General features: G+C 46.6%; 1 protein-coding gene across 2 annotated transcripts in view; it reads right to left on the reverse strand.

Moving 5' to 3' along the window:
• LOC134091803 (guanine nucleotide-binding protein G(i) subunit alpha-2-like) overlaps positions 1–10933 on the reverse strand; it is a 91557-nt gene extending 80624 nt beyond the window's left edge. Inside the window, exons 1-2 of one of the 2 annotated variants that reach the window (XM_062544473.1) lie at positions 10647–10933; positions 10069–10212 (exon numbers count right to left, since the gene is read on the reverse strand). In XM_062544473.1, coding sequence (XP_062400457.1) covers positions 10069–10186 — 118 coding nt within the window. In that variant the 5' untranslated portion in view covers positions 10187–10212; positions 10647–10933. Of the gene's footprint in view, positions 1–10068 lie in introns of both variants that reach the window. The other variant, XM_062544472.1, reaches the window with a different exon arrangement.
• Between the last annotated feature and the right edge of the window lie 871 nt (positions 10934–11804).

The following is an 11804-nucleotide window of genomic DNA, read 5'->3' on the forward strand; positions in this document are numbered from 1 at the left end:
GACATTCTGCAGAGAACGCCACAGGGGCTTCCCCCACTTCTCTCAGACGCGTTGTTTCAGCACAAAGCAGCACTCTCCTCTCTCTCTCTCTCTCTCTCTTTCTCTCTCACTTCCCTCACTTCTTGCTCTCCATCTTCATATTCTCTCCCCCCTCCCTTTATTTATGCTCCGAACCACTGCGGGAGATGTGGAGGGGGTGGAGAGGGGGACTAGCGTCACGTACAACAGTGCTATCTGCCCTGGCAGGAAATGACACGGTGACCCGTGCACGTATAGAGGAAGTGAAGGGAACTCATTAGACAGAGTGGCTGCAGGAGCCAGAGGGACTCAACATCACATATGTGTGTTTAATAACAAAGACGTGGCAAAGAATGGAGAAGGGCTTGCCACAAGTCCCAAGGCATCTTTTTTTTCAGCATGAAAGCAATCTGATGAAGGGAACTCTGACCTCTAATGTGTGGCTCTGAAATCAAATTCACAGTGTGCACGCATGTGTGCATGTGTGCATGTGTGTGCACTTTATTGGATTGCTGCTGGCTGGATGAATTAGTGCCCTTTGCTAACCCATGTCTGATGTTTTAAGACTCACTATGAGAATTGCTGGTCTCTTTTTCTCTCTCTATGTGTGTGTGTGTGTGTGTGTGTGTGTGTCTAGAGTGGACTGGACACAGCCGCCTCCGGCTACTCCAGAGGCCTTGGTGTGACTGCAGAGTGAACCCAACAGTCTCCCTATGCTGATGGAGCAGCACCGACACCCAAGCCATACAAACTTACACACACACACTTCCTTAAAGCTGCAGCATACTTATGGTGCGCGCGCTTGCACACACACACACACACACACACACACACACACACACACACACACACACACACACACACACACACACACACACACACACACACACACACACACACACACACACACACACACACACACACACACACACACACACACACACACACACACACACACACACACACACACACACACACACACACAAAACAAATAAAAAACAAAAACACAACCCCCACTAAATCATTGAGCAACCCTGACCGCCTTCCAACCGCCCCCCAACAGCCCCCAACACCACAGAGCATGCTCCCAGGCCAAGCACACACACACGCACACACACACACACACACACAATCCAACATAAACCCACTTTCTTTGACCGAACATTCAATCCAGCACACACACACAACACTATACAGCCATGATACACCTGCAGGCTTTTTTTCCACTCTGAGGGTCGGTGCCATCAGGTGCAGTCAATTCACTTCACATCATGAGGGGGAAGAACAAGACTAATGCCCTCTGAATACCACCCAACCCCATTCAATCCGATGGAGCTCTGATTCCAGTGAATGCACATACATGTTCAGGGGCCACGGGGTCGTGCTGAAGCCTGCAGCGCTGACCTTGGCACCGCCAGCCCAGCACTGAGCTCACCGACCGAACAGGAAGCACTCGGAGAGTCACTGACCGCACCAGGGGCGCTGCTGTGCAAAAGTCCAACACGTCGGCCAGCCCATGCAGGGAGCGACAGCGCCAAGGGGGAAAAGGAACACATCCATACTAGAGAGGGAAGAATTCCAAAGAATACGTTGATGGGGGGGGGGGGGGGGGGGGGGACCAACTGCCCCTTGGCTGGGCTGGTGCATATTTAGGTAGTTCCCTCAAGGTCCCTGTGGACGGTTGAGATATGCAGACGTTTAAAGCAGTAAATCTCTGCCGCTCCCCCCCCCCTTCCCCTGGGGTCTCCAGAGTGGTATGTGCCAGACCACCGCCCGGCTCACCCATTTGGCCCGGCTCACCGCCCGGCCAGTGAATAGTTTTCTTTCAGCACGGTGGGATGAATAGTTCCTGATGAAAAAGCTCCCACACACAGCTCCCACACACAGCCCCCCCCCCCCCCCCCCTCCCCCCCCCCCCTCCAGGTTCCTGTGCGACTGCGACAGAGAGCCTATATACTGGCTGACGCTCCTCTCCGCTCCTCGCTCACGCCCGCGCCTGTGTAGCCCCCCAAATTGGAGGGATTAGTGGGCCGGTTCTCTGTTCTGCACTTCCTCTGGGGTGTGTGAGTCAGGCCATTTAGAGGAGAACGAGGGAAGAGGAAAAAAACGGAGACGCGGGCTGAAGAAACAAGTCTAGAACGCGTGTTCATTTCGGGTACACACACAGGGAGGTCAGAGCAACTCAACCAAGAAGAGGGGACAGAGGAGATTGGCACAATCTGCGCTCTGTAATTACGTCTGATCGCCCAAAACACTCAACACTACAGATAAAACCCTGCCATCCATCCATGCTGTTACAGCACACTTGTTCAAATGGAGCACACACACAACAAAACAAACAAACAAACAAACAAACAAACAACTAAATAAACATAAACTCCAACAGATGAAACTGTGTCGTTGCATTTATATTGTTTGATATGTCGTTAATGAAACAGCCGTTGGGCTGTTTACCCATCACCCAACAGGTTTGAAAGAATAACACACACATGCACGCACGCACGCACGCACGCACGCACGCACGCACGCACGCACGCACGTACGCACGCACGTGAGCATTACATATTAACGCTGGACACACACACACACATCCTTGCAGTGTTTTGATTCTTTCCAGGCCGATGGCAGCTCATCTTGTATACATAACAGGTCCCATGCACTGAAGGACACTGTAGGAATTTCACACCGAGTTAATCTCTGTACAGTGGCATGACAATTTAGAGTGAGAGTGAGAGTGTGAGAGAGAAAGAGAGAGAGAGAGAGAGAGAGAGAGAGAGAGAGAGAGAGAGAGAGAGAGAGAGAGAGAGAGAGAGAGAGAGAGAGAGAGAGAGAGAGAGAGAGAGAGAGAGAGAGAGAGAGAGAGAGAGAGAGAGAGAGAGAGAGTGAGTGAGTGAGTGAGTGAGTGAGTGAGTGAGTGAGAGAGAGAGAGAGACTCTCAATTACAGCAAAAGATTATGGGTACATTTCACAGCAGTACAGTAGTCCAAGAAAATGCATGGTATTTTGGACAAATAAAGCACCTTACTGTAGATCAATGTCAAATGGCAAAGTATTGACTTATTCAGCCGCAGACCTACCACTTGTTATGAATCATAGGTGCAGATGGAATTAAGCTATGGAAATTTTAATCAATAAAATGTGTGTGTGTGTGTGTGTGTGTGTGTGTGTGTGTGTGTGTGTGTCAAAAAACAGAGACACTCCTCATTGCAATAATACTTGTCTGCCTCAGCGAGTACCACAACAAGGTTTCGAACCAAATATTGAACAGCTGGACCCATTTCCTTCGGCGACAGATCCATAACCGTGGCCACTTATTAACTAGCCAAATAGGGATCTCCCTTAGGGGCCCCCATGCATAGCGTTTTACTAAGAATTATTCCCTCCTCTCAGAAACTGACCACCCTTCACTGCTCAACCATGGAACCTAAGCACCACACGTCGCTTTTGCCTAATGGCCCCTGCTCTGTCAAAGGCAAAGTCTGGCGTTGGTTTTCAAATCACTGGCTTAATGGGATCAGTATTTAATATGTACACTAATGAGGGCTGGAGAACGAACAGAGAGAGAGAGAGAGAAATGAGCTTATCTACAGTACACTGGCTGCATGTAGTCTTGCTTAATGGAAATTTGAACATAGGTCAGCCAGACCTTGCTCTGGGGAGAAAAGAAATCAAAGGTGCATGCATACAGCACGGACAATTAAGCTTTCCTAGAAGCCATGCGGGGGACACATCATGCCGAGATGGGCGTGATAAAACCGACAGCATCTTGCTCAATCTTAGATAGAACCAACAGGGTCTTGCTCAATCTTCTCATTTCATCTATTACATTGAATGTACACATTCACGTCTAAATCCAGGTCTAAATTAGCACAGCCCTGCGGGAACTTTTTAAAAAAGTTTTTCCTTTTCTCAGTGCTTCGGCTTACCTACTACTGTACATCTGAGAACTGACCAAACGCCAGCAGCATGAGACTGGCAGTAATAAATGACATAGCCTAAAGCAGGAACAAAATAACCTTACAAAAAAAACAACAAAGACGTGGCAGACTACTGCACAATCAACCATGGCATCTACGGTATACGAATGGCTAGTCAGTGTATAACTTTAGTTCAACCAGTAATATAAGAATGTCAAGAAAGAGCACAACTGCCCTGTCAATGTCCCTCTGTCCTACTACCACCACATCCACAGTGTGGAGGGCAGCACTGACTGCAGGGGAGGGAAAGAGAATCCAGTCATCCCCCCGAGCGAGCGTATGTCAGAGAGGAGAGGGGTGGAGAGTGGTCTGACAACAGCTCCGACTTCAGGCTCTGCCTGCTGGCCCTCACCGAGCCGGGCCAGGCCGGGCATGGGGCTACTGTACCCGCCCCAAGCCCGGCAGAGCCGGAGGAGCCGGTAATTACAGCACGAGGTCAGCCCAGACTCCAGAGCGGGGCCCCCCGCTGTGTGTGTGCCTTCTGTGTGTGTGTGTGTGTGTGTGTGTACCTTTTTCCAGGGTATTTCCTCATTATGGGACTTTTGGAACTGTTAACAGCCAATCTCTTGGTCAGTAGTAGTCAATGAGTTAATTGATTACACCCTCCAGCATCCAGAAGTACATCCCACACTCCTGCGATTTAGCCATTCAGCGTATGTTTTTTGGAACTTTTGATCGTGTGGCAGCAACGTCAGTGAGTGTCGCAACTCTCTCTTTCTATGGCTCTGTCCATGTCCATGTCCATACAGTACGTGTGACTGCATCCTGTGACCGTAATGTCTGCACCGAGGCGTCCTTGGTCATTTAACTCTGGCACACAGGACTGTCAGCACACTGAAACTAGAGCGGGGGTCATGCACAGAGCCGATGCCAAGAGTCAGCAGCAAAACAGTTTCAGCGCGCACACACACACCCACACACACACACACACACACGTGAATTATAGCCCAAACACAGATTGCTTCAAATTCTCAGCACAAATGTCTTGAATTATTTTGTGAGTGTGTAAGATATGCAAATATAATGTGCCTGTGGGTGTTTTACCCACTCTTCACCCATACAATTTGTACAAAGAGCAAAAGTTGCGCGAGGCATCGAGGGAGTCTGACTCCCATTCATCATGTCAACTGACAGGCAGGCAGGCAGGCAGCTTGAAGGCTCTAACAGGCAGAGAGGAGAGGAGTCTTCACAGTTCATTTTCTGTCACTATCCTGTCACAGGAGTGATGAAACTCAGCCAAGCATGCTCACCTCACCTAAGAGGGAGCTTAGACTTCCATGCACAAAAACACACCAACAGACAGACAGAGAGAGAGAGACAGACACAGAGAGAGAGAGACAGACAGGGAGAGAGAGAGACAGACAGAGAGAGACAGACACACACACACACACACACTTTCTCTAACAAGGCCCAGTCTCTGGGGGGGGAACTACAAACTCTTCCATTCTGGTGCCTGTGCATCAGCCCCTCCCCAGCACCACTTCCATCACCAACTTGCTCTCTGTAAACAATCAATAAAATATGCAGCTAGCGCCAGTGGAACTCTTCTGTTGACCCGAGGCGCTATTTTTGAATAATTCACTTCTAGCGAGGCAGTTTTCACAGACACAATGCCAGAACGGCCGATGCTACTGCTATATTGATAATATTGCTATTCTCCTTTTTTTTTTTTTTTTTAATTGTTCACTGTTAAGTCAATGTGTGTTGTTATTTATTTGTGTGTCGCTTTGGACAAAGGCATCTGCTAAATAACAACAACCATAACCATAACCATACTGCTAAAAACCCCACAAGGACGTCGCTGCAGCAAATCTAGAGTGAGTGCATTAGGAGGAGACGAGGAGAGAAGCGGAGTCAGCTTAGCATTACAGTTAAGACACTGGAATGTTGAGACATGTTCACAGAGGAGAGAGAGAGAGCGAGCGAGAGAGAGAGAGAGAGAGGGAGAGAGAGAAAGAACCGAGACCGAGCGAGAGAGAGAGAGAGAGAGCTACTGCTCTCAAGAACACGGCACCAGAGGGAGGAAACTGCCAAGGGAAATTTCCATCTTAGCTGAAGTGAAAAAAGGGGGTGGTTAGAGAAATCGAAAAACAGACTCAAATAAACGGGGCAAGTGGTGGAATCCACTGGAGCACAAGCCCCTGTGGAGGATTACACTCAGTGCAAAGTTCACAAACCTCCTCCAGATGAAAAAAATGGAAACAGAGTGAGAGAGGGAGAGAGAAGAAAAGAGAGAGAGCAAAACCGTGGAAAAACTACAACTTTTACAACAGTCTATCAACAACTAGATTTGGTACCATGGAGATGAAAGGCAAGAGGTATGGGTGGTATGGTGTGTGTGTGTGTGTGTGTGTTTTTCCTTATTACAAAACAATTGGGAAGAATACATAATTTCCTCATTTCACCCGCTGCACACACACACACACACCACATACCAAAAATAGTCACCAAGTCAATCATCTGTTTAAGCGAAGACCTCTCTCTATGGAATTAAAGTTTACTTTAGGAAAGCTGGGTAGGAAAGACCACTCTGAGAGTCCTATCCAACTGCATCTCTCTCTCTCTCTTGCTCTCTCTCTCTTGCTCTCTCTCTCTTGCTCTCTCTCTCTTGCTCTCTCTCTCTGGGTTGCAGGAAGCACTAAGATTTTTCTCAGCTGTGCGCCAGGTTTCCACGGCAGCAGAGGGCCCTTTAACAAGGCTCATCGCAGGCCAAATGGCACCGGCCGTCAGAGCAGACCTCGCACTCCTTTCAAAATGAGCCCCACGGCTTGCTGGGTACACTTTACACTGGTCAGAGAAGAGACTGAGCAAAAGGCCCGAGGTCGAGTTGATACACAACCTTATGTTCACATACGTGCAATGTGTTCTGAACAGAACACAAGCTTGCAGGGCCTTTGACATCCATATTCAACTAAGCTAATGAACAGTGTTTTTTATATCTGGGATTAAAAGAGCAGAACATGTTCTATACTGATCATACAATTATACATTTTTACAGTAGACTATATATGTATAATATATATATATATATATAACTTCTTAAAATGCACTTTTCACATCAGAAAGATTGCTCAAACAAGCAACTAGTGGCATGCTCTCCACTCCACTGTGCTACTAGGTGCTTGGACAGTCTGTTCCTCTCCAACTGAAACTCAAGTCAAAGGCACATCAGCATCCAGGAGAAAGAAGGTGGCTTGAAATCTGCTTCATAATCATTCTCCTACTCCAATCCTCCCCCTCTTCCTTCCAAGGGGCCTCGCTCATTAACTGATTACAAACCACATCAGCAGACAACAAAGTAATTAGGGGCGTAAACAGCAGAGCATCTACGGGGAGTTTACCGTGTCAACTCTGACAGCGCAGGGCACTCGGCCAACATCCACCGAGCCCCCGAGCGCGCGTGCGCTCACTTTCTCTCTGTTTGCCTTTACGGACGGCAGACTCGAGAGCCTGAATCAATAACCGTGCAAACTCTGCCCTTCTGAGAGACTAGCAGCACTTTCGCCTGAAGCCGCCGCCGTGCATTAAATGCCACGCCGGACACACACACACACACACACACACACACGATGAAGTGATGTACATGAAGAAGCGATAAAGCCAGGAGCTACAACATTACAGTGGTTGAAATCTGTGTCTGATAATTACAGGAGGATCTCCGACAGGCACATATCCTTTCCTGTGGCGAGCTTTGAAGTCGGGCCGAGCGCATGCTAAGAATCCACACCTCTGCAGTAAAGACTCCACTGCAAGCAATCAAAGGAGCAAAACATTGTTTGCATCATCAAACTCACCCCCGAATAGACACACAGGCTACTGTGCAGCAAACTCCAGTGAGTGTGTAAAGACTTTTACAGTACAGGAGACTGCATGTACTGCATGCATGCATCTGTTCCAGGTTTGACAGACAGACCCACATTAGTACTGACTGAGCACATATACACAAAGCAACAGGACCCTGTCCATTACCCTATGTATTGGGCATTGTTAGTGGGTAAGTGGATACCAGTGATTACTCTATTATCGAAGAGGCCAAACATGACTGATAGAGTGGAGCTTTGAGTACACGTGCTAAACCTAATTATTTTTCAATCTGCCGTGAGTGACTGTAAGCAGGAGGAGCCATTATGGCGTGGGTCACTTGTCCTCCACTGCATTGTGCCGGCTCTTACGCAACCTAGGTGAAGATACTGTTCACATAACAGTGCATTAAAGTACCTTTTACAATCATCAGGCACCATTGGATCCAGCAGCGGTTCACCGAATGTGTAGAGAACTCCTCTCTCCAATTCTTTTTATTGTGTCATGGCCGAATAAACACCGTCGCAAAAAAAAAAAAAAAACGTCACTCACCCGTCACTCACAACAAAAAGCTGTGTGTGTGTGTGTGTGTGTGTGTGTGTGTGTGAACCCTGTGCCAATATGTAGTTATAACATTTACGCTTGGCCCAGCTTTCTTGGCCTGGCCTTCCACTTGGCTTCAGTACTTACTCAGTCCTCTCCCAATAGGAGCTCTATGTTTCTGTCAAAACAGAACCGCAATGGAGGCAAAAGTGCAGTGTGTGTGTGTGTGTGTGTGTGTGTGTGTGTGTGTGTGTGTGTGTGTGTGTGTGTGTGTGTGTGTGTGAGCATGTGTTCAAACGTGTGTTTGCAATGGAGAGTTGTTGCTCTTTCAACTGCTCACAATGGGACACAAAAACACAGAACAGGGAAGCAAGCAACCTTGTCAAAGTATTTCCAAGGCCATCACTTGTAGAGTCAATCAGACAGAGAGAGGGAGGGAGAAAAAGAGAGAGAGAGAGAAACACAACAGACATATTTGCCCAGCATGTGGATAGTCTCTACCATCCCCAGTCAACCAAGTTAATGAGGGAATTCTAGTCGAGCTCTAAAAAGCCTTGAAGCAGAATGAGGCCAGGATCCACATTGCTTTTACATATTCTAATCGAGAATTAAGCACTTGTCAGTTGCAACGCCACAATCGCAGGACGTCTAGCTACCAGCATCAAACGCTCCATGGCAGAGATCTGTATGGTGCCACACCTACTGAGAAAGTGAGTGCTATGTCGTGGTCTACTGGACTCACTGCCAGTGAAAATGGACATCAAGCAATAGGTTTGCCGATGAAGTGCCAATGAGAAAGCTGCTTCTATAACTAGTGGCAGAAAGTACGGAACAGTCGGTCTCTTTTTTAATTAACACTGGTCTTCGGAAATTAATGTTCATAAAGATGGCACAACAGTGATAGAACAACAACAAATGAGTAACACTGCATCTCTATGGGGACACATGTACTGTAACCTACCATTTCCCAAAGACTGATGAGAAAGACTAGAGACATTGGGTAAGTTGGGGAATAACATATGACAGAGAGGCTTAGGGAATGTTGCTGACACTGGTTGGTTAAACAGCTGGAGGCTCTACAGAGAGAATTGACCAAGATTACTTGGCTATGTCAACATATGCTGGGGTGTCACAACACACTACACGAATAGCCTTGAAACTGCTGTTTCACTGCTTTGGCAGAATTATTTTCAGGCTTTTGAGGTAGTGCTATATCAGGGGATAGGCAGAATGGCACCTCATAGGGCTGTGATCTTTTGTAGATTAAATCATAAAATGGAGTGACAATATTGTTTTATTTAAAAAAAAATGTTACACTTAGCCTAACAGTATATTTAGTTGCTTCTTTCAGCATTCCAGTGCTTATAACTGTACCTCGTCTGTAAACCTTCAAAATAATAAGCTTTTTAAGACATAGTAAATGATTAGGGCCTAGTGTTGTTAACTGAAAAGCTTTGATGGGGGGAGGTCAAGTTGGCCATTAGAAAATAACAGCCTTACTTCAACGAGTCAATGACACTGAAACGTCAGAAGAGCTTCATTCATTCATTTTATGTGTGGTGTGGGTAGGCCAAATCATGATCAATCACAAAAAAGGAACAACCTCCCAAGTCTCATCTCCCCCACACATTCACGTCTGACCGAACAAGGTGAAGAACATGCGAGACAGATAAAGGCTTAACAAACTCGATTGGCTAATGCACGTGTAAAAAACGGAAGACTTGCTTACCCAAGAGCAGCAGTTTCACTTCCTTAGCTGCCTTGTCTCCATCCTCTCGAAGACTTTTGTCAATGATTTTGGATCTCTCGGCGGCTGCCTTGTCCTCCTGACTGACAGTACAGCCCATGGTTCCGAGTGCACGCTTCAGGGCGCCTGATGTTTGTGATAGGATTGAAGAAACGGAGTCAGGCCACTGAAGGCTGTATGTCAGGCAATGGCACAATACTTCTCAAAAGCACTGTTCCGTCACTAATCGTCTTGTAAACGGCAACTTCCTCTTTCAGTGAAAACACTTCAAAATTCACAAATGAGCCAATATATAAAGTCAGCTGTCGTTTAAATGACGTCGAACGGTCTGGCTAACCTATGGCGACAGAAACCAGAACCAGAACCAGAAAGAATACTCAATTAATATTCCACCGATGTATCACGATTTGAAAAAAATCTTGGGTTGTAATTATGGCTTATCCAAGACGAAACAGAGCGCACCAGCTGCTGGGTTTGTCATCACGGGGAAAACACTTCAGAAATATATCTAAAAACACATCAACAAAACGAAAAAAGTTGCCCAAATATCCAAGACAAACCTCTTGCGTGCAGCAGGTACAGCAACAAAATGGGCCACCGAAGTTCGGTGTGGAAGACTCGACTGGTTGAAATCAGATGTCAAACCGCAAGAAAAATCTCTCCACGACTCTGTGGCTGAATTCTTGGGGTTTTGGAATCCCGTTCAATTCCCCAGTATTCAACTGTTCCAGCTTGTACCGTTAGGAAGCCAATTTATTTCAACTCGTTGTGATTTATTTCGATATTTTCGGGGCTGCCACGCCACACCCGAAGTTCCTCTCAGCTCGAAAAGCTGAAGACAGTTTAGTAAGCTTCTGGCTCGCGAACTGCCAGCCCTCCGCTACAACGCCCACTTCCTTTTGCTTGATGGGAAATGTAGGCTTGTCAATGCTTGAAGTTTCTCTTGCAGTTCCTGAACATGGCTTACCATGAAATAAAATTAAAATCTCTCTTAACACTGCCAATCAGAAAATGAGCAACACACGGGTTAAACCAGTTGTGTTACTAGGCCTGTAGAAAAACAAAATTAACGGAAACATTGTAGCCACTGACAAATTAACTCTCCAAATTAACTGATGGCATGTATCACTGACGAAAATGCAAATGTGTAGCCTTTTTTCGTTTAACAGAAGCCAACGTTCTATTATCATAAATCAAGCTTTTCTTATTTGCTCCTAGCATTGTTGGCTATACAAATGTGCATGCGTCTATTGTACTGCCACATATTTTTCACACACATCAAGATGGCAGATTTATGACTGGCATTAGATTGTCTGAAATACCTGGTGTGGAGAACCACGCAGATGTTTCAACCGCGCAGCGGTTCTTTCGTAAACATGGTAGTATGGGCTTCTCTCTGGTTCCTCGTGCTTGGACATTAAAACAATTAGTTATAGCTCAACAGTGCCCTCGTGTGGATTTGGAAAACCACATCAGTCATGAAGAATTAGGCTACTAACAAAAATGCTGCTGGTGGAAGTGTTAGGCTAGCCTACTGGAAATCTACAATAATAACGACCTATAATGGAGTAATGTTCCATCAAATAGCCTGATCCTATACATTTAGGGTAACATATGTAAGATACACGAAATGAGGAGATCTGTCTGCTCTTGCCAGAAATTCACAGCCTAGTCTTAACATCAGAAGCATTAGAGGCATTGTGAGGGGTGATAAATAA

Source organism: Sardina pilchardus, chromosome 9 (assembly GCF_963854185.1).
Source record: "Sardina pilchardus chromosome 9, fSarPil1.1, whole genome shotgun sequence".
Taxonomy (NCBI): Eukaryota; Metazoa; Chordata; class Actinopteri; order Clupeiformes; family Clupeidae; genus Sardina; species Sardina pilchardus.